This window comes from Diorhabda sublineata, chromosome 11 (genome assembly GCF_026230105.1).
Source record: "Diorhabda sublineata isolate icDioSubl1.1 chromosome 11, icDioSubl1.1, whole genome shotgun sequence".
NCBI lineage: Eukaryota > Metazoa > Arthropoda > Insecta > Coleoptera > Chrysomelidae > Diorhabda > Diorhabda sublineata.
This window is the reverse complement of record NC_079484.1, coordinates 637,533-661,985: the sequence shown is the minus strand read 5'-3', so window position 1 is coordinate 661,985 and position 24,453 is coordinate 637,533. Positions and strand designations below refer to the sequence as shown.

Genomic DNA, 24,453 nt, shown 5'->3' with positions numbered 1-24,453 from the left:
CAAGATAGAAAAGGTATAAGAGGTACCTGGTGCCTTAAGTGGACGACATCTTCGACGTTTATTAGATTTCCGTGGAAATTCGTTATGATATTGGGTAAATATTTATAACCGGGAGGTTTTGGAGGTTAATGAACACGAATTACAAGATAGAAAAGGTATAAGAGGTACCTGGTGCCTTAAGTGGACGACATCTTCGACGTTTATTAGATTTCCGTGGAAATTCGTTATGATATTGGGTAAATATTTATAACCGAGAGGTTTTGGAGGTTAATGAACACGAATTACAAGATAGAAAAGGTATAAGAGGTACCTGGTGCCTTAAGTGGACGACATCTTCGACGTTTATTAGATTTCCGTGGAAATTCGTTATGATATTGGGTAAATATTTATAACCGAGAGGTTTTGGAGGTTAATGAACACGAATTACAAGATAGAAAAGGTATAAGAGGTACCTGGTGCCTTAAGTGGACGACATCTTCGACGTTTATTAGATTTCCGTGGAAATTCGTTATGATATTGGGTAAATATTTATAACCGGGAGGTTTTGGAGGTTAATGAACACGAATTACAAGATAGAAAAGGTATAAGAAGTACCTGGTGCCTTAAGTGGACGACATCTTCGACGTTTATTAGATTTCCGTGGAAATTCGTTATGATATTGGGTAAATATTTATAACCGGGAGGTTTTGGAGGTTAATGAACACGAATTACAAGATAGAAAAGGTATAAGAGGTACCTGGTGCCTTAAGTGGACGACATCTTCGACGTTTATTAGATTTCCGTGGAAATTCGTTATGATATTGGGTAAATATTTATAACCGGGAGGTTTTGGAGGTTAATGAACACGAATTACAAGATAGAAAAGGTATAAGAGGTACCTGGTGCCTTAAGTGGACGACATCTTCGACGTTTATTAGATTTCCGTGGAAATTCGTTATGATATTGGGTAAATATTTATAACCGAGAGGTTTTGGAGGTTAATGAACACGAATTACAAGATAGAAAAGGTATAAGAGGTACCTGGTGCCTTAAGTGGACGACATCTTCGACGTTTATTAGATTTCCGTGGAAATTCGTTATGATATTGGGTAAATATTTATAACCGGGAGGTTTTGGAGGTTAATGAACACGAATTACAAGATAGAAAAGGTATAAGAAGTACCTGGTGCCTTAAGTGGACGACGTCTTCGAAGTTTACTGAAGAAAAGCAACAAAAACAAATGAAAATCTTGGTACTAAGAAAATTTCTAGCAAACTTTACCAAATTCAATAATCCCAATTCGGTTTTTCGATATTTATATTTATATAAAAAAAAAAAACAAAATTTGATCAAATAAAACCTTCAAATAAATAAATAATCTGTAAATGCAAATTAAGACACGTCTAGATTAAAAATTGTTTATAATTTCCACGAAATCCGTACAAACAAAAACATATTTCAAACACAAGTTTATTGATAAGATCAACTAGAAATTAACTGATAAGCATTGAAAAAAATATACAATTCTCTTTAATTCGATTCCTTTATAGAAAAATACCGAGTGCAAAACACTCTATACCGCCACCATTTTGTTAACGACGATTTTCATAATGCGCATGCGATCCATCCCTAAAAACTCAATCGGAATCGACACATTTCCGTCCATTTTGTATATAAAAAAAAAATAAAAACATTTAAAACGCGTACACTTCACAAAGTTTTCAAATACAAAAAATTTTCAATACCTCAAAAACATTTTATTCGAACGCACCCACCTCTAATTGTTTCCCGTACGATAAAACGTCAGATTCGATATAACCACCATCAGTGTTGCCATATTTCCAAATTTAAGCAGCACATCACACAAACCATTAATTCCGTGGAAACATCGATCTCGTATATGTTTTTGACAGACGTCAGTTCGGGCGAATCAAAATAGATTGATGTTAGTGGAAACAGTAAAAAAATGAAGTGTTCACTACCAGGAATACCATTATATATACCGTTATTTATTGTTTTTACATTAAATAGCTTGTATACAGGGTGTGTTAACTAAAAAATGGGGTTATATTATTAAACGAGATGACACCTGACATTCGGTTGTCAAAAACATCCGTTCGTTTCGGATATCGTGTAATTTGAGTTTTTCGGTACAATCTTATCTTATCTAAATCGAATTTGTCTATAAAACGTCGGATATTTATAAAGAAAAATAATTTTATCAGTGAAATGGATTTGAAACTACAGTTTTTGTTATTATTTTATTTCGATAGGTACGTTCCGAAATTGAATTAAACGTTTCTTATATATATACACGTGTCTATTAAATATATACAGGGCGCTATCGAAAAATCAACTTTATACATTCGAAGACGACTTTAGTTTCGGTGTTGCCACGTCAGCTTATCAAACAGAAGGCGCTTGGAACGAGGATGGCAAAGGATTGAGTTTCTGGGATTATTTAACCCATAATACGGACATAATAGTCGATAATTCGACCGGAGACGTGGCTTGCAATTCGTATCGTATGGTGGAAACGGATATCGCTTTATTGAAAACGTTGGGCGTCCGGCATTACAGATTTTCGATAGCTTGGACCAGGATATTCCCCGACGGCTTCCCGAATCGGATCAATTGGGACGGGGTGAGGTTCTACGACGATTTAATCACGAAATTAGTCGAAAATCACATCGAACCGTGGGTAAGTTTACGAAAAACTTGGTAAAAACGAATCGAATGTTTTGGTTTTGTCGTTCAAGGTTACGATTTCGCATTTCGATCATCCGTATTCGCTGGAACTGCTCGGGGGGTGGTACCAAGAAACCATGGCGGATTATTTGGCGGATTACGCGGATTTTTTGTTCAAAACGTACGGGAATCGCGTCAAAACTTGGATAACCGTCAACGAACCTTATTCGATTTGCGTGAATGGTTTGCCGCTCAAAGGAAACTCGATACCGAGCGGCGTGGCTGAGTATATATGCGGATACAACGTCATCAAAGCGCACGCCGCCGTTTGGAAACGGTATCAGAAATACAGACCCCAACAAAACGGTAAATAATCCACTTAGAAGTTAGTTTAATCGATTTTTTTTCGTATAAATCGAGTTTTTCGAGGAAGTGCGCATTGTCGAACGCCTTCTCGTAGTTCACAATCGTTTATATTCTGTTTATAGGGAAATTGAGTATGGCTTTTAGTTTGCAAGCGTATTTGCCGGCCAGTGATTCGGTTGAGGATCGGGAGGCGGCCGAAAGGGCTAATCAATTTTCAGTAAGTTTTTTATCGATGAATTTTTGTGGGATAATCAATTTTTTGTACGGAATTTGACGCGTTCGCTGCCGAAATATCCCAAAAAAACGGACTTATGGATATAATGTTGTGGAAAGTTTGAATTTTTGAATTATAGGTTGATGAAATTGAAGTTTATTTTTTTGGATGACGTAACCTGAAGATATTCGATTGATTTTTTGGTTTTTTTAATGCGATAAACTTTATGGTTTGAGAAATATGCAAATTTTAAAGAAAGAGTTCGATATAAAGAAAAAATTATATAATATAATGTGATTATTTAGTATTTATAAAATATCTGGAAGGGATTGTTGATGGAAATTATGTTTCTAAAGGTTCAAACAACTGTCATTTGGAGTTAGGACGTTATTCCAGAAGTTTTCGTGGTCCAAATCAACAATATTCATGAAAAAAATCATGTATAACTTTTTTTCCTTGGAAAGTAGCTAATTTCGATGATTTTTTGGAATAGTTCGTGATTATTTATTATTTATAAAAAGTATTAACTCAAAATGATCGAAATAATCAGGAAAATCGAACGTTTTTTTACTATATTTGCATTTTTATTCAAAGAAACGATTTTTGGGATTCTTCCCATCGATTTGTACACACTGTATCAAATTTTAAAAAATCTGGAAGAGATTGTCGATGAAATTGATGAACTAGATGTTGAAACGACTGTCATTTCGAGTTAGGACGTTATTCCAGAAGTTTTCGTGGTCTAAATCAACAATAATTATCCAAAAAACTGCGTACACCTTTTTTTCCCTTAATTTTGAAATATCTGGAACAGCATGTCGATGAAATTGATGAACTAGATGTTGAAACGACTGTCATTTGGAATTAGGACGTTATTCCAGAAGTTTTTGTGGTCCAAATCAACAATAATTATCCAAAAAACTGTGTATAACTTTTTTTCCCTTAATTTTGAAATATCTGGAAGAGATTGTCGATGAAATTGATGAACAAGATGTTGAAACGACTCTCATTTTGAGTTAGGACGTTATTCCAGAAGTTTTCGTGGTCTAAATCAACAATAATTATCCAAAAAACTGCGTATACCTTTTTTTCCCTTAATTTTGAATTATCTGGAAGAGATTGTCGATGAAATTGATGAACTAGATGTTGAAACGACTGTCATTTGGAGTTAGGACGTTATTCCAGAAGTTTCCGTGGTCTAAATCAACAATAATTATCCAAAAAACTGCGTATACCTTTTTTTCCCTTAATTTTGAATTATCTGGAAGAGATTGTCGATGAAATTGATGAACTAGATGTTGAAACGACTGTCATTTGGAGTTAGGACGTTATTCCAGAAGTTTTCGTGGTCTAAATCAACAATAATTATCCAAAAAACTGTGTATACCTTTTTTTCCCTTAATTTTGAATTATCTGGAAGATATTGTCGATGAAATTGATGAACTAGATGTTGAAACGACTGTCATTTGGAGTTAGGACGTTATTCCAGAAGTTTTCGTGGTCTAAATCAACAATAATTATCCAAAAAATTGTGTATACCTTTTTTTCCCTTAATTTTGAATTATCTGGAAGAGATTGTCGATGAAATTGATGAACTAGATGTTGAAACGACTGTCATTTGGAGTTAGGACGTTATTCCAGAAGTTTTCGTGGTCTAAATCAACAATAATTATCCAAAAAACTGCGTATACCTTTTTTTCCCTTAATTTTGAATTATCTGGAAGAGATTGTCGATGAAATTGATGAACTAGATGTTGAAACGACTGTCATTTGGAGTTAGGACGTTATTCCAGAAGTTTCCGTGGTCTAAATCAACAATAATTATCCAAAAAACTGCGTATACCTTTTTTTCCCTTAATTTTGAATTATCTGGAAGAGATTGTCGATGAAATTGATGAACTAGATGTTGAAACGACTGTCATTTGGAGTTAGGACGTTATTCCAGAAGTTTTCGTGGTCTAAATCAACAATAATTATCCAAAAAACTGTGTATACCTTTTTTTCCCTTAATTTTGAATTATCTGGAAGATATTGTCGATGAAATTGATGAACTAGATGTTGAAACGACTGTCATTTGGAGTTAGGACGTTATTCCAGAAGTTTTCGTGGTCTAAATCAACAATAATTATCCAAAAAACTGTGTATAACTTTTTTTCCCTTAATTTTGAAATATCTGGAAGAGAATGTCGATGAAATTGAAACAAACAACTATCATTTCGAGTTAGGACGTTATTCCAGAAGTTTTGTAAATCTTATTTTCGTTATTACCTTCTTCGAAGTGTAGATTTTGCTTGGAGACATCCATCGACGATGTTTCCGTATTGGAAACTTCCATTTTTGATATTTTCGTAATTTAATCACAATCTTCCAATTGTTCATTCGGATCCACTACAAAACCCTATTGATTCTGCTCCAGTTTGATCTTGGTAATCAATTTTCGAAATGTTTCTCATACATCACATCCCCTGGATCGCCTTTTCCATCTCTAAAAAACCTCCAACCACAAAATCTTCATCCCTTATGTCAAAATATGAAGTATAAATCGATTTATCTATTTCTTCAATTTCATCGTTGAAATCTTCATCAGTTTCGTTGTTTCCATCAATCAAATTATCGGCATCGAGCGCGTTAACGATACAAATCAACCAGGTGGGCTTTGGGGTGGTTCGGGGTCTCAAATTTTCCCTTTTTTTTCGATTTTAGTTCGGGTGGTTCGTTCATCCATTAGTTTACGGCAACTACCCCGAAGTTATGATCGATATCATCCAACGTTACAGCCTAGCGCAGGGTTTTACGACATCCCGACTACCCCGATTCGACATCGAAGATTTGATTTCCATAACCGGAACTTACGATTATATTGGACTGAATAATTACGATACTTACTTGGTATCGGCCAATAACGACACTATAGACGCCCAACCGAGCTATTTCAATGACATGGGAGTGAAAATATTGAATAATTCCGATTGGAACACAACTTATTCCATACAGGTGAATTAATACTTTAAACAAACCGAAATTCGTTGTTGCGAATCGATTCCTCGAGCCGGTTCTGTCCAATTATACGGGAATTTAGTAAATTCGGCGAATTCGCGCGGCGCCTTCGATCCGAACAACGAAATCCAGTTGAATAAAAACGAATTTTGACGTTTGTCGTCAAGTGCGTCGCGGCGTAGATCATCGATGAATGCCTGGAGGTTCGGATGAATCGAAGGCACCGCGCGAATTCGCCGAATTTAATGAATTGCCGTGTAATTGGACAGGATCGGTGCGAGGATGAGTTTGGCGAGGTTATTTTTTTGTAGATGAGGGCCAAAGGCTTGGGAATCATATTAAAATGGATAAAAGAGAATTATAATAGCCCGGAAATAAAAATTACGGAACAGGGTACACCGGATACGACCGGTACCGTTTTGGATTACGATAGACACAATTATTTGGTGGTAAGTTTATTTTGAAGTTTCGTATTGGAAAAATTCGAACTTGTAGACGTTTTTTGGGTTTTATTTCCACCATTTTATGTGTTTAAGCGATTTTTTCTTTCTGTACATTCCGTTTTATTTATTTTCGCTGTGAATTTTGTCATTTGGGAAGCTGTGAGGCTTGTCGAAGTGTGGGTGGTGGGCGCGTGACGTCCATGGTATGGAAATGGCGTTTTTCTGCCCATCCATCTCTGCTCGGTTCAACGAGACGGTTGAAAGACGCCGTGGAAACGTTTTTGGCTACATTAAGGATGGATTCTGGGATCGACGACGAGTTTTCCGATCCCAAATCCGTTTCGTCGATTCCAGATTTTGTAGAACTTTCTTACACTCCAATACTAACTTAAAAAATATATTTTCGAGTGTTATGGTTTGTGTGTCTGCTCTGTTTCATGGGCAGATTGATATTATTGAGAAAAAAACGATTTAATTGCATTTTGAATCACTTTTAGTTGATCTGAAACGTTTTTCAGCAACTCGGGAATATTTTCGCAACAGTTTTCGACAATTTTTGTATTTTGAACAGTTTTTAATGGTTTTTCAACAATTTCACTCAACAATTGTCAGTATTAATTGATTTTTGAACTCTTTCAACATTTTTTATAAATTTTGGGTGCATACCAACAGTTTTTGACAATTTTTCCAGTTGAACGGTGTTTAATTTATTTTAGACGATTTTTAAACAGTTTTTAGTACATTTCCGCAACAGTTTTTGACAATTTTGTATCAAATTTTGAACAATTCTTATATTTTTAGTCACTTTTTTTCATCTGAAACGTTTTTCAGCAGCTCAGGAATATTTTCGCAACAGTTTTCGACAATTTTCGGATTTTGAACAGTTTTTATATGGTTTTTCAACAATTTCACTCAACAATTGTCAGTATTAATTGATTTTTGAACTCTTTCAACATTTTTCATAAATTTTGGGTGCATACCAACAGTTTTTGACAATTTTTCCAGTTGAACGGTGTTTAATTTATTTTAGACGATTTTTAAACAGTTTTTAGTACATTTCCGCAACAGTTTTTGACAATTTTGTATCAAATTTTGAACATTTCTTATATTTTTAGTCACTTTTTTTCATCTGAAACGTTTTTCAGCAGCTCAGGAATATTTTCGCAACAGTTTTCGACAATTTTCGGATTTTGAACAGTTTTTATATGGTTTTTCAACAATTTCACTCAACAATTGTCAGTATTAATTGATTTTTGAACTCTTTCAACATTTTTCATAAATTTTGGGTGCATACCAACAGTTTTTGACAATTTTTCCAGTTGAACGGTGTTTAATTTATTTTAGACGATTTTTAAACAGTTTTTAGTACATTTCCGCAACAGTTTTTGACAATTTTGTATCAAATTTTGAACATTTCTTATATTTTTAGTCACTTTTTTTCATCTGAAACGTTTTTCAGCAGCTCAGGAATATTTTCGCAACAGTTTTCGACAATTTTCGGATTTTGAACAGTTTTTATATGGTTTTTCAACAATTTTTGGGCAACAATTGTCAGTATTAATTGATTTTTGAACCCTCTTAACATTTTTTACAAATTTTGAGTACATACCAACAGTTTTTGACAATTTTCCCGGTTGAACGGTATTTAATTTGTTTTAGACGATTTCTAAACAGTTTTCAGCACATTTTCGCAACAGTTTTCGACAATTTTCGTATTTTGAACAGTTTTTAAATGATTTTTCAACAATTTCAGACAAAAATTGTCGGTATTAATTGATTTTTGAACTCTCTTAACATTTTTTACAAATTTTGAGTACGTACCAACAGTTTTTGACAATTTTTCCATTTGAACGGTATTTAATTTATTTTAGACGATTTTTAAACAGTTTTCAGTACATTTTCGCAACAGTTTTTGACAATTCAACATTTTTTATAAATTTTGATTGCATACCAACAGTTTTTGACAATTTTTCGAGTTGAACGGTATTTAATTTGTTTTAGACGATTTTTAAACAGTTTTCACCACATTTTCGCAACAGTTTTTGACAATTTTGTATTAAATTTTGAACATTTATTGTATTTTGAGTCACTTTTTTTTTCATCTGAAACGTTTTTCAGCAGCTCAGGAATATTTTCGCAACAGTTTTTGACAATTTTCGTATTTTGAACAGTTTTTATATGATTTTTGAACAATTTCACTCAACAATTGTCAGTATTAATTGATTTTTGAACTCTTTCAACATTTTTTGACAATTTTTCCAGTTGAACGGTATTTAATTTATTTTAGACGATTTTTAAACAGTTTTCAGCACATTTCCGCAACAGTTTTCGACAATTTTCGGATTTTGAACAGTTTTTATATGGTTTTTCAACAATTTTTGGGCAACAATTGTCAGTATTAATTGATTTTTGAACCCTCTTAACATTTTTTACAAATTTTGAGTACATACCAACAGTTTTTGACAATTTTCCCGGTTGAACGGTATTTAATTTGTTTTAGACGATTTTTAAACAGTTTTCACCACATTTCCGCAACAGTTTTTGACAATTTTGTATCAAATTTTGAACATTTCTTATATTTTTGGTTACTTTTTTTAGTCTGAAACGTTTTTCAGCAACTCGGGAATATTTTCGCAACAGTTTTCGACAATTTTCGTATTTTGAACAGTTTTTATATGGTTTTTCAACAATTTTTGGGCAACAATTGTCAGTATTAATTGATTTTTGAACCCTCTTAACATTTTTTACAAATTTTGATTGCATACCAACAGTTTTTGACAATTTTTCGAGTTGAACGGTATTTAATTTGTTTTAGACGATTTTTAAACAGTTTTCACCACATTTCCGCAACAGTTTTTGACAATTTTGTATCAAATTTTGAACATTTCTTATATTTTTGGTTACTTTTTTTAGTCTGAAACGTTTTTCAGCAACTCGGGAATATTTTCGCAACAGTTTTCGACAATTTTCGTATTTTGAACAGTTTTTAAATGATTTTTCAACAATTTCAGACAAAAATTGTCGGTATTAATTGATTTTTGAACTCTCTTAACATTTTTTACAAATTTTGAGTACGTACCAACAGTTTTTGACAATTTTTCCATTTGAACGGTATTTAATTTATTTTAGACGATTTTTATACAGTTTTCAGTACATTTTCGCAACAGTTTTTGACAATTCAACATTTTTTATAAATTTTGATTGCATACCAACAGTTTTTGACAATTTTTCGAGTTGAACGGTATTTAATTTGTTTTAGACGATTTTTAAACAGTTTTCACCACATTTTCGCAACAGTTTTTGACAATTTTGTATTAAATTTTGAACATTTATTTTATTTTGAGTCACTTTTTTTTTCATCTGAAACGTTTTTCAGCAGCTCAGGAATATTTTCGCAACAGTTTTCGACAATTTTCGTATTTTGAACAGTTTTTATATGATTTTTGAACAATTTCACTCAACAATTGTCAGTATTAATTGATTTTTGAACTCTTTCAACATTTTTGACAATTTTTCCAGTTGAACGGTATTTAATTTATTTTAGACGATTTTTAAACAGTTTTCAGCACATTTCCGCAACAGTTTTCGACAATTTTCGGATTTTGAACAATTTTTCATATGGTTTTTCAACAATTTTGGGGCAACAATTGTCAGTATTAATTGATTTTTGAACCCTCTTAACATTTTTTACAAATTTTGATTGCATACCAACAGTTTTTGACAATTTTTCGAGTTGAACGGTATTTAATTTGTTTTAGACGATTTTTAAACAGTTTTCACTACATTTTCGCAACAGTTTTTGACAATTTTGTATCAAATTTTGAACATTCATTGTATTTTGAGTCACTTTTTTTTCATCTGAAACGTTTTTCAGCAGCTCAGGAATATTTTCGCAACAGTTTTCGACAATTTTCGGATTTTGAACAGTTTTTATATGGTTTTTCAACAATTTTTGGGCAACAATTGTCAGTATTAATTGATTTTTGAACCCTCTTAACATTTTTTACAAATTTTGAGTACATACCAACAGTTTTTGACAATTTTCCCGGTTGAACGGTATTTAATTTGTTTTAGACGATTTTTAAACAGTTTTCACCACATTTCCGCAACAGTTTTTGACAATTTTGTATCAAATTTTGAACATTTCTTATATTTTTGGTTACTTTTTTTAGTCTGAAACGTTTTTCAGCAACTCGGGAATATTTTCGCAACAGTTTTCGACAATTTTCGTATTTTGAACAGTTTTTATATGGTTTTTCAACAATTTTTGGGCAACAATTGTCAGTATTAATTGATTTTTGAACCCTCTTAACATTTTTTACAAATTTTGATTGCATACCAACAGTTTTTGACAATTTTTCGAGTTGAACGGTATTTAATTTGTTTTAGACGATTTTTAAACAGTTTTCACTACATTTTCGCAACAGTTTTTGACAATTTTGTATCAAATTTTGAACATTCATTGTATTTTGAGTCACTTTTTTTCATCTGAAACGTTTTTCAGCAGTTCAGGAATATTTTCGCAACAGTTTTCGACAATTTTCGGATTTTGAACAGTTTTGATATGGTTTTTCAACAATTTTTGGGCAACAATTGTCAGTGTTAATTGATTTTTGAACCCTCTTAACATTTTTTACAAATTTTGAGTACATACCAACAGTTTTTGACAATTTTCCCGGTTGAACGGTATTTAATTTGTTTTAGACGATTTCTAAACAGTTTTCAGCACATTTTCGCAACAGTTTTCGACAATTTTCGTATTTTGAACAGTTTTTTAAATGATTTTTCAACAATTTCAGACGACAACTGTCGGTATTAATTATTTTTTGAACATTTTTTACAAATTTTGGGTACGTACCAACAGTTTTTGACAATTTTTCCATTTGAACGGTATTTAATTTATTTTAGGACGATTTTTAAACAGTTTTCAGCCACATTCTCTCAAATTTTGATTATGTACAGAAGATTTTTTGATTATACACATTTTCTAATTGGAATTTTTCGGTTTTTTCAAACATTATTCAGAATTTTGACAACTCCCTATCAAATTTCGAACATCTTTCTTCTCGCAGCAATCAGGAATTATTTTCAGCCGCAATAATTTCAGGAAAATCTTCAACAACTATGGAAAAGTATCACCGAAGACGGAGTAAATGTTACAGGTTATACAGTCTGGAGTTTTCTAGATAATTTCGAATGGAACAAAGGATACACGTAAGCTCAATTATATATATACAAAAAAAAATTTTTTTTTTTTTTAAATCCATTTAATTTAACACTTTTTTCAGTGTAAAATACGGTTTGAACGCAGTTAATTTCGATGATCCCCTCAGAATTAGGGTACCAAAACTTTCTTCCGTCACGTACAGGAATGTTTTGAAACGTAAAAACCTACAAGGGGTCCACAAAATATATTAACACATAACACAAAATATTTTTTAATAATTTTTTTTTAAATAAACATTCCAATAAAATCGATGTTTTAATGTACGGGAAACGTCGTTGATTCAAATGACGTTTTTTCAGCATCAAAAATCATCTACGGGGGCTAGACAAAAAGTAAATTAATGGATTAGTCGTATCCGGCAATTTTCGGAGTTTACAAGAAAGTTTTTTGCGAAAAAACGATTCGCACCATCAGTTTTTTTCATAATAATCACGAATCTGTTGATTAAATTTACAAATCGAGTCGAAAACCATCAAAAAAATCGAAAATTACCGTAAGTAGTTTACGAAAAACTAAAGGGGTGTCGTTTAATCGAATATTTCGGTTTTTTTTAACACGTGGCGCGTTTTAAATTAAACATCCCTTCCTTTAATCCATTCAGGATCGTGTACATCCTCGTTATCCTGCAAAGTGAAGCGAATTTCCGGGTAATGCACCGCTTCTGGGTCGAATTAAACGTACGTAGCTGTTGTTTACCTTGGAACGGAGTACGGCGGCCCGGACAAGTTAAGGGTTAGTAACCCCACGTGCACTGGGACGTATGTGTCCGATTTCGTGCACTTCCAGGTGAATATCTTGATTCTAACGACGTTCCAAAGGTGTAACTTCCTAGTTCTACGACCTGGTGCGCGTTAAGACTATTCCATAAGGTATTGGTGGGGAAAAAATGATTTTTTTCTGATATTTATTTCGATGTGTGCTGGAACGGACGTGGAGCTGCTGATTTTTCTTTTCCTTTTGTTTTTTTCTTTGGTTTTTTCACGTTGACGATCGTCGAGGATTTCTGTTGGAGAATTGTTGGCGTGTGTTCGAAAACCGGCCGGAAATTTCGAAAAAAAAAATCGACGATAGAATGTCTTTTGATGAGGGAACTTTCTTTTGTTTTAACTTTGCTTATCGATGGGTGGAAGTTTGTTTCTAGGAGATGCAGAATCCGAAAAAATGATAAGTCAACAGTTTTTGACAATTTTGTATCAAATTTTGAACATTTATTGCATTTTGAGTCACTTTTTTTCGTCTGAAACGTTTTTCAGCAGCTCATGAATATTTTCGCAACAGTTTTTGACAATTTTGTATCAAATTTTGAACATTTATTGCATTTTGAGTCACTTTTTTTCGTCTGAAACGTTTTTCAGCAGCTCATGAATATTTTCGCAACAGTTTTTGACAATTTTGTATCAAATTTTGAACATTTATTGCATTTTGAGTCACTTTTTTTGGTCTGAAACGTTTTTCAGCAGCTCATGAATATTTTCGCAACAGTTTTTGACAATTTTGTATCAAATTTTGAACATTTATTGCATTTTGAGTCACTTTTTTTGGTCTGAAACGTTTTTCAGCAGCTCATGAATATTTTCGCAACAGTTTTTGACAATTTTGTATCAAATTTTGAACATTTATTGCATTTTGAGTCACTTTTTTTCGTCTGAAACGTTTTTCAGCAGCTCATGAATATTTTCGCAACAGTTTTTGACAATTTTGTATCAAATTTTGAACATTTATTGCATTTTGAGTCACTTTTTTTCGTCTGAAACGTTTTTCAGCAGCTCATGAATATTTTCGCAACAGTTTTTGACAATTTTGTATCAAATTTTGAACATTTATTGCATTTTGAGTCACTTTTTTTCGTCTGAAACGTTTTTCAGCAGCTCATGAATATTTTCGCAACAGTTTTTGACAATTTTGTATCAAATTTTGAACATTTATTGCATTTTGAGTCACTTTTTTTTGTCTGAAACGTTTTTCAGCAGCTCATGAATATTTTCGCAACAGTTTTTGACAATTTTGTATCAAATTTTGAACATTTATTGCATTTTGAGTCACTTTTTTTCGTCTGAAACGTTTTTCAGCAGCTCATGAATATTTTCGCAACAGTTTTTGACAATTTTGTATCAAATTTTGAACATTTATTGCATTTTGAGTCACTTTTTTTCGTCTGAAACGTTTTTCAGCAGCTCATGAATATTTTCGCAACAGTTTTTGACAATTTTGTATCAAATTTTGAACATTTATTGCATTTTGAGTCACTTTTTTTCGTCTGAAACGTTTTTCAGCAGCTCATGAATATTTTCGCAACAGTTTTTGACAATTTTGTATCAAATTTTGAACATTTATTGCATTTTGAGTCACTTTTTTTCGTCTGAAACGTTTTTCAGCAGCTCATGAATATTTTCGCAACAGTTTTTGACAATTTTGTATCAAATTTTGAACATTTATTGCATTTTGAGTCACTTTTTTTCGTCTGAAACGTTTTTCAGCAGCTCATGAATATTTTCGCAACAGTTTTTGACAATTTTGTATCAAATTTTGAACATTTATTGCATTTTGAGTCACTTTTTTTCGTCTGAAACGTTTTTCAGCAGCTCATGAATATTTTCGCAACAGTTTTTGACAATTTTGTATCAAATTTTGAACATTTATTGCATTTTGAGTCACTTTTTTTCGTCTGAAACGTTTTTCAGCAGCTCATGAATATTTTCGCAACAGTTTTTGACAATTTTGTATCAAATTTTGAACATTTATTGCATTTTGAGTCACTTTTTTTGGTCTGAAACGTTTTTCAGCAGCTCATGAATATTTTCGCAACAGTTTTTGACAATTTTGTATCAAATTTTGAACATTTATTGCATTTTGAGTCACTTTTTTTCGTCTGAAACGTTTTTCAGCAGCTCATGAATATTTTCGCAACAGTTTTTGACAATTTTGTATCAAATTTTGAACATTTATTGCATTTTGAGTCACTTTTTTTCGTCTGAAACGTTTTTCAGCAGCTCATGAATATTTTCGCAACAGTTTTTGACAATTTTGTATCAAATTTTGAACATTTATTGCATTTTGAGTCACTTTTTTTCGTCTGAAACGTTTTTCAGCAGCTCATGAATGTTTTCGCAACAGTTTTTGACAATTTTGTATCAAATTTTGAACATTTATTGCATTTTGAGTCACTTTTTTTCGTCTGAAACGTTTTTCAGCAGCTCATGAATATTTTCGCAACAGTTTTTGACAATTTTGTATCAAATTTTGAACATTTATTGCATTTTGAGTCACTTTTTTTCGTCTGAAACGTTTTTCAGCAGCTCATGAATATTTTCGCAACAGTTTTTGACAATTTTGTATCAAATTTTGAACATTTATTGCATTTTGAGTCACTTTTTTTCGTCTGAAACGTTTTTCAGCAGCTCATGAATATTTTCGCAACAGTTTTTGACAATTTTGTATCAAATTTTGAACATTTATTGCATTTTGAGTCACTTTTTTTCGTCTGAAACGTTTTTTCAGCAGCTCATGAATATTTTCGCAACAGTTTTTGACAATTTTGTATCAAATTTTGAACATTTATTGCATTTTGAGTCACTTTTTTTCGTCTGAAACGTTTTTCAGCAGCTCATGAATATTTTCGCAACAGTTTTTGACAATTTTGTATCAAATTTTGAACATTTATTGCATTTTGAGTCACTTTTTTTCGTCTGAAACGTTTTTCAGCAGCTCATGAATATTTTCGCAACAGTTTTTGACAATTTTGTATCAAATTTTGAACATTTATTGCATTTTGAGTCACTTTTTTTCGTCTGAAACGTTTTTCAGCAGCTCATGAATATTTTCGCAACAGTTTTTGACAATTTTGTATCAAATTTTGAACATTTATTGCATTTTGAGTCACTTTTTTTCGTCTGAAACGTTTTTCAGCAGCTCATGAATATTTTCGCAACAGTTTTTGACAATTTTGTATCAAATTTTGAACATTTATTGCATTTTGAGTCACTTTTTTTCGTCTGAAACGTTTTTCAGCAGCTCATGAATATTTTCGCAACAGTTTTTGACAATTTTGTATCAAATTTTGAACATTTATTGCATTTTGAGTCACTTTTTTTCGTCTGAAACGTTTTTCAGCAGCTCATGAATATTTTCGCAACAGTTTTTGACAATTTTGTATCAAATTTTGAACATTTATTGCATTTTGAGTCACTTTTTTTCGTCTGAAACGTTTTTCAGCAGCTCATGAATATTTTCGCAACAGTTTTTGACAATTTTGTATCAAATTTTGAACATTTATTGCATTTTGAGTCACTTTTTTTGGTCTGAAACGTTTTTCAGCAGCTCATGAATATTTTCGCAACAGTTTTTGACAATTTTGTATCAAATTTTGAACATTTATTGCATTTTGAGTCACTTTTTTTCGTCTGAAACGTTTTTCAGCAGCTCATGAATATTTTCGCAACAGTTTTTGACAATTTTGTATCAAATTTTGAACATTTATTGCATTTTGAGTCACTTTTTTTCGTCTGAAACGTTTTTCAGCAGCTCATGAATATTTTCGCAACAGTTTTTGACAATTTTGTATCAAATTTTGAACATTTATTGCATTTTGAGTCACTTTTTTTCGTCTGAAACGTTTTTCAGCAGCTCATGAATGTTTTCGCAACAGTTTTTGACAATTTTGTATCAAATTTTGAACATTTATTGCATTTTGAGTCACTTTTTTTCGTCTGAAACGTTTTTCAGCAGCTCATGAATATTTTCGCAACAGTTTTTGACAATTTTGTATCAAATTTTGAACATTTATTGCATTTTGAGTCACTTTTTTTCGTCTGAAACGTTTTTCAGCAGCTCATGAATATTTTCGCAACAGTTTTTGACAATTTTGTATCAAATTTTGAACATTTATTGCATTTTGAGTCACTTTTTTTCGTCTGAAACGTTTTTCAGCAGCTCATGAATATTTTCGCAACAGTTTTTGACAATTTTGTATCAAATTTTGAACATTTATTGCATTTTGAGTCACTTTTTTTCGTCTGAAACGTTTTTCAGCAGCTCATGAATATTTTCGCAACAGTTTTTGACAATTTTGTATCAAATTTTGAACATTTATTGCATTTTGAGTCACTTTTTTTCGTCTGAAACGTTTTTCAGCAGCTCATGAATATTTTCGCAACAGTTTTTGACAATTTTGTATCAAATTTTAAACATATATTGCATTTTGAGTCACTTTTTTTGGTCTGAAACCTTTTTCAGCAGCTCATGAATATTTTCGCAACAGTTTTTGACAATTTTGTATCAAATTTTGAACATTTATTGCATTTTGAGTCACTTTTTTTCGTCTGAAACGTTTTTCAGCAGCTCATGAATATTTTCGCAACAGTTTTTGACAATTTTGTATCAAATTTTGAACATTTATTGCATTATGAGTCACTTTTTTTGGTCTGAAACGTTTTTCAGCAGCTCATGAATATTTTCGCAACAGTTTTTGACAATTTTGTATCAAATTTTGAACATTTATTGCATTATGAGTAACTTTTTTTGGTCTGAAACCTTTTTCAGCAGCTCATGAATATTTTCGCAACAGTTTTTGACAATTTTGTATCAAATTTTGAACATTTATTGCATTTTGAGTCACTTTTTTTCGTCTGAAACGTTTTTCAGCAGCTCATGAATATTTTCGCAACAGTTTTTGACAATTTTGTATCAAATTTTGAACATTTATTGCATTATGAGTCACTTTTTTTGGTCTGAAACGTTTTTCAGCAGCTCATGAATATTTTCGCAACAGTTTTTGACAATTTTGTATCAAATTTTGAACATTTATTGCATTTTGAGTCACTTTTTTTCGTCTGAAACGTTTTTCAGCAGCTCATGAATATTTTCGCAACAGTTTTTGACAATTTTGTATCAAATTTTGAACATTTATTGCATTATGAGTCACTTTTTTTGGTCTGAAACGTTTTTCAGCAGCTCATGAATATTTTCGCAACAGTTTTTGACAATTTTGTATCAAATTTTGAACATTTATTGCATTATGAGTCACTTTTTTTGGTCTGAAACCTTTTTCAGCAGCTCATGAATATTTTCGCAACAGTTTTTGACAATTTTGTATCAAATTTTGAACATTTATTGCATTTTGAGTCACTTTTTTTCGTCTGAAACGTTTTTCAGCAGCTCATGAATATTTTCGCAACAGTTTTTGACAATTTTCGTATTTTGAACAGTTTTTAAATGATTTTCCAACAATTTAAGTTAACAATTGTCAATATTAATTGATTTTTAAAAACTTTTAACATTTTTTACAAAATTTTGAGTACGTACCAACAGTTTTCGACAATTTTTCCAGTTGAACGTCTCTCACTCTACCATTAAAACCATTTTTTGAGTTAGACATTGAGTGATGCGTAGAATTTTTGAAGGACTCAGATAAGAGGACATCCAGGATAACAGGAATCCAGATACAATATTCCTTTTAGTTGCTCGACGTTCCTCGAACTTCTGGAATCAGTGGCGTTCCGTGATTTTCGATTTTTATCTTATTTTGGAAACGTCAAATTGATTTTAAATCACGAAAGATCGAAAATCGACAGAATGTACAAAAAGGATTGGAAAATTGATATTTTTAGTGGTTTAAGGGGTTAAATAATCGAAAAATCTTTGTATATGGAGCACCCGGTAAATTTTGAATTCGCGCGTCCACCACAATTTGAAATCTCGTCGCCAATTTGACCAAAACATTCACCATTTCTTCTTTTGATGAAAAATCTTAATAATGATGATTATTTTTAATATTTTTTTACCATTTTCATATGAATTTTGATTATGGCTGCCTTACAAAACTATTTCGATACACTTTAACTACAATTTTAGCTGTTTTGGAAACTTTTTTTGACAATTGTTGAATACAGTGTTGCCATTTTGATCAAAATGGTAAAATTATTAATCCCATTAACAGGATATGACTTTCGGCGATTATTTCTTGTTTCCTAACCTCAAAATTTCTAAAAACTTTGAGTCTGTTCACAAAAACAGGGCAAAATAATGAAAATATATGAGAAACTTTGGAAAACTTGGAGTCAGTTCACAAAAATAGGGCAAAATAATGAAAATATAAAAGAAACTCCGGAAAACTTGGAGTCTGTTCACAAAAATAGGGCAAAATAATGAAAATATATGAGAAACTTTGGAAAACTTTGAGTCTGTTCACAAAAATAGGGCAAAATAATGAAAATATAAAAGAAATTCCGGAAAACTTGGAGACTGTTCACAAAAATAGGGCAAAATAATGAAAATATAAAAGAAACTTCGGGAAACTTGGAGTCTGTTCACAAAAATAGGGCAAAATAATGAAAATATAAAAGAAACTCCGGAAAACTTGAAGTCTGTTCACAAAAATAGGGCAAAATAATGAAAATATAAAAGAAACTTCGGAAAACTTGGAGACTGTTCACAAAAATAAGGCAAAATAATGAAAATATAAAAGAAATTCCGGAAAACTTGGAGACTGTTCACAAAAATAGGGCAAAATAATGAAAATATAAAAGAAACTTCGGGAAACTTGGAGACTGTTCACAAAAATAGGGCAAAATAATGAAAATATAAAAGAAACTTCGGGAAACTTGGAGTCTGTTCACAAAAATAGGGCAAAATAATGAAAATATAAAAGAAACTCCGGAAAACTTGGAGTCTGTTCACAAAAATAGGGCAAAATAATGAAAATATATGAGAAACTCCGGAAAACTTGGAGTCTGTTCACAAAAATAGGGCAAAATAATGAAAATATATGAGAAACTTTGGAAAACTTTGAGTCTGTTCACAAAAATAGGGCAAAATAATGAAAATATAAAAGAAATTCCGGAAAACTTGGAGACTGTTCACAAAAATAGGGCAAAATAATGAAAATATAAAAGAAACTTCGGGAAACTTGGAGTCTGTTCACAAAAATAGGGCAATAGGGGGTTTTCAGCATACATCCCTTCCGTAACCACCAAAACATATGAAGAAAAGTGTTGTAGACCTAAATAAATAGAATTCATGAAGAAAAATCTTCCCGAAGGAATTTCCGTCGCCTGATATGGCAACTGCCCATTTACGCAAATAACTTTGAAGGTAAAAATTCCACCGGATTCAGTTTTGGTTAATTTGACCACCACACCTTGAGTCAAACTAATTTGTGTAGATGATTCGGATATTATCTTTAAAGTTTTCCTCCTTTTCCCCCGACTGTGCATCCGGGAAAATCGAACGAAAAGGGCAACAACCATTAGAATTCGAAAGCCGCGTCCGACGTCGGGCCGCGCCACTACGGATCGGGGTAGACGCAGCTCCCGTTGCAGGGGTGACTGGACTAGACTGGGATAGAACCGGATACGGATGGGTAGTTCGGTACAGGTCACGTCAATCGATATATAATAAAACGATTAAAATTATATTTTTCGCGGTTTAATTCTGAAAGATACGCTGCAATTAACTATGGACGACGAATAAACTGAGGAAATAACGAAGTTATAGAAAAAAAATTATATGAAATATTATTTTTGCTGTGTCGTAGATCGTTTTTGGAACATTTTAAATCGTTTCGGAATATTTTGGATCAATTCTAGATCATTTTAGGTCATAGTGGAACACCTCGGAACATTCTAAAACGTTTTTTGATTACTTTGGACCTTTTTAGATAATAGTGGAACACCTCGGATTATTCTAGAACGTTTTTTGATTACTTTAGATCATTTTAGGTCATAGTGGAACACCTCGGAACATTCTAAAACGTTTTTTGATTAATTTAGACCTTTTTAGGTTATAATGGAGTAGTTCGGATCATTCTAGAACGTTTTTTGATTACTTTAGACCTTTTTAGGTCATAGTGGAACAGCTCGGAACATTCTAAAACGTTTTTTGATTACTTTGGACCTTTTTAGATAATAGTGGAACATCTCGGATCATTCTAGACCGTTTTTTGATTACTTTAGACCTTTTTAGGTCATAGTGGAACACCTCGGAACATTCTAGAACGTTTTTTGATTACTTTAGACCTTTTTAGATAATAGTGGAACACCTCGGATTATTCTAAAACGTTTTTTGATTAATTTAGACCTTTTTAGGTTATAATGGAGTAGTTCGAATCATTCTAGAACGTTTTTTGATTACTTTAGACCTTTTTAGGTCATAGTGGAACAGCTCGGAACATTCTAAAACGTTTTTTGATTACTTTGGACCTTTTTAGATAATAGTGGAACACCTCGGATTATTCTAGAACGTTTTTTGATTACTTTAGACCTTTTTAGGTCATAGTGGAACACCTCGGAACATTCTAAAACGTTTTTTTGATTACTTTAGACCTGTTTAGGTCATAATGTAGTACTTCGAATCATTCTAGAACGTTTTTTAACTACTTTAGACCATTTTAGGTCATAGTGGAACATCTCGGATCATTCTAGGACGTTTTTTGATTACTTTAGATCATTTTAGGTCATAGTGGAACACCTCGGAACATTCTAAAACGTATTTTGATTAATTTAGACCTTTTTAGGTTATAATGGAGTAGTTCGGATCATTCTAGAACGTTTTTTGATTACTTCAGACCTTTTTAGGTCATAGTGGAACAGCTCGGAACATTCTAAAACGTTTTTTGATTACTTTGGACCTTTTTAGATAATAGTGGAACATCTCGGATCATTCTAGAACGTTTTTTGATTACTTTAGGCCTTTTTCGGACATAATGGAGTACTTCGGATCATTCTAGAACGTTTTTTGATTAATTTAGACCTTTTTAGGTCATAGTGGAACACCTCGGAACATTCTAAAACGTTTTTTGATTAATTTAGACCTTTTTAGGTTATAATGGAGTAGTTCGGATCATTCTAGAACGTTTTTTGATTACTTTAGACCTTTTTAGGTCATAGTGGAACAGCTCGGAACATTCTAAAACGTTTTTTGATTACTTTGGACCTTTTTAGATAATAGTGGAACATCTCGGATCATTCTAGAACGTTTTTTGATTACTTTAGACCTTTTTAGGTCATAGTGGAACACCTCGGAACATTCTAGAACGTTTTTTGATTACTTTAGACCATTTTAGATAATAATGAAATACCTGGAATCATTCTATAACATTTTTTGATTACTTTGGACCTTTTGAGGTCATAGTGGAACATCTCGGATCATTCTACAACGTTTTTTGATTACTTTAGACCTTTTTCGGACATAATGGAGTACTTCGGATCATTCTAGAACGTTTCTGGACTACTTTAGACCTTTTTAGGTCATGATGGAACACCTGGGATCATTCTAGAACGTTTTTTGATTACTTTACACCCTTTTAGATAATAGTGGGATACCTTAAATCGTCCTTGGAACACGTTAGATCATTTTTGGAGCATTTTAGATCGTTTTAAAACATTTTGGATCAATTCTAGAGCATTTTAGGTCATAGTGCAACACCTCGGAATATTCTAAAATTTTTTTTTATTATTTTTTTAGATCATAGTGGAACAGCTCGGAACATTCTAAAACGTTTTTTGATTACTTTGGACCTTTTTAGGTCATAGTGGAACACCTCGGAACATTCTAAAACGTTTTTTGATTAATTTTGACCTTTTTAGGTTATAATGGAGTACTTCGGATTATTCTAGAACGTTTTTTGATTACTTTAGACCTTTTTAGGTCATAGTGGAACACCTCGGAATATTCTAGAACGTTTTTTTATTACTTTAGATTTTTTAGATCATAGTGGAACACCTCGGAACATTCTAAAACGTTTTTTGATTACTTTAGACCTTTTTAGGTCATAATGTAGTACTTAGGATCATTCTACAACGTTTTTTGATTACTTTAGACCATTTTAGATAATAGTGGGACACCTTAAATCGTTCTTGGCACACGTTATATTATTTTTGGAGCATTTTAGATCGTTTTAAAACATTTTGGATCATTCTAGAACATTTTAGGTCATAGTGAAACACCTTAAATCATTTTTGGAACACGCTAGATCATTTTTGGAACATTTTAGATAGTTTGAAAAATTTTAGGATCAGTTTAGAACGTTTTTGATTACGTTAGACCATTTTAGGTTATAATGGAACACCTCAAATCATCTTCGAAGCACGTTAGATCAGTTCTGGAGCATTTTAGACAATTTTTGTTGGTTTTAAAATATTTAGGATCATTCTAGAACAGTTTTTTATCAAATTAAATCATTTTAGTTTAAAGTGGAACAACTTAAATCGTTTTTGGAACACGTTAGATCATTTTTGGAGCATGTTAGATCATTTTTGGAGCATTTTAGATCGTTTTAAAACATTTTGGATCATTCTAGAACATTTCAGGTCATAGTGAAACACCTTAAATCATTTTTGGAACATATTGGATCAAATTAAGTTAAAGTGGAACACCTCAAATCAGTTTTAGAACATGTTATATAATTTTTGAAACATTTTAGATCATTTTTGGAACATTTTAAATGATTTTAGATCATTTCCCAAACGATTCAGAAACTTAAACATTTCAACAGTTCAAAGAAATTAACGAAATCGATTATATATAATTAATTTGAGGTTATGTCTAAAAATCTCTAATCAATTTTTCATATATTGAATTCATTATCGTTACATACTGTATAATCCAAACTGTATTAAATAGAATTCTAAATTTGTGGCTCATTTTGATTTGTATAAAATAAAAAATGATTCTATGCATACATTTTCATTTCGAATCTTCTTCTTCTTCGACGATTTGGTTGTATTATTAATGTCTGTTTTGATTTTCGCTGCGCAGTTTCTAGATACGACAAGCGTCTATCGACCAGTCGGTCAGTACAAATTAGAGATGGGAACTGCGATCAAGAAAAAGAAATCACGACATATACACTATACAATAATGTCTAATTTCTTAGTTTTGTACACTTTTTATTACCTTATCATATACTAATTAATCAATTTATACGTTTTGTCATCAATAAAACATGAATGTATAATATAAATCTGAGTATTATGAAGTTTACGTAACGTGTAATGTTGGTTGCGTGTAAATCAAGTTCAATCTATAATATTGAATATATAAAATAGAATTGAATGGTTTATTTATTAGAAATACTGTCTGTTACAACTTAAAAATTTCATTCATTGATATCAGATTCGATATAACAACAAATTATCAATTTTTTCAATATTAAATTCTAATATAAACGTTCCAAAATATTATATAACTTCCATCTCTAATGTAGCGGTAATAACACGCCACCATTCGTACACCGTCGTAGTATGCATGGCTGCGGGCCTTGACATCAAGTAACCGAGTAAACCCGGCAACCACTCAACCCCTTTCTAAACCCCACCCAACTCTTTGTATCCTATTTCTGCAGCTCTAGAACTTCCACTTCATAAATAAAAAACGTTTTTGTTCTACTTTTCACGAATCTAGTTCCTATTCACGCAATTATTTTTCAAGAATTGAATTTTTTTTTTTTTTTAATTTAAAAATGTATGTTTAATGATATCTCGAATGAAAAGTAGCGTAAAACATTTATTCGTCATTCGTCTATTTCACTTTTCATTCGGTTATT

General features: G+C 31.8%; 1 protein-coding gene across 1 annotated transcript; it reads left to right on the top strand.

Annotated features, from left to right (window-relative positions):
* Positions 1-2,166: 2,166 nt before the first annotated feature.
* Positions 2,167-12,162, top strand: LOC130450333 (myrosinase 1-like). Its single transcript, XM_056788668.1, has 8 exons — positions 2,167-2,253; positions 2,318-2,681; positions 2,740-3,034; positions 3,157-3,251; positions 5,952-6,242; positions 6,557-6,694; positions 11,796-11,902; positions 11,977-12,162. Exons 1-8 carry the CDS (start codon positions 2,210-2,212, stop codon positions 12,104-12,106), a joined length of 1,464 nt encoding a protein of 487 aa, XP_056644646.1. The 5' UTR covers positions 2,167-2,209; the 3' UTR covers positions 12,107-12,162.
* The last annotated feature ends 12,291 nt before the right edge of the window (positions 12,163-24,453 follow it).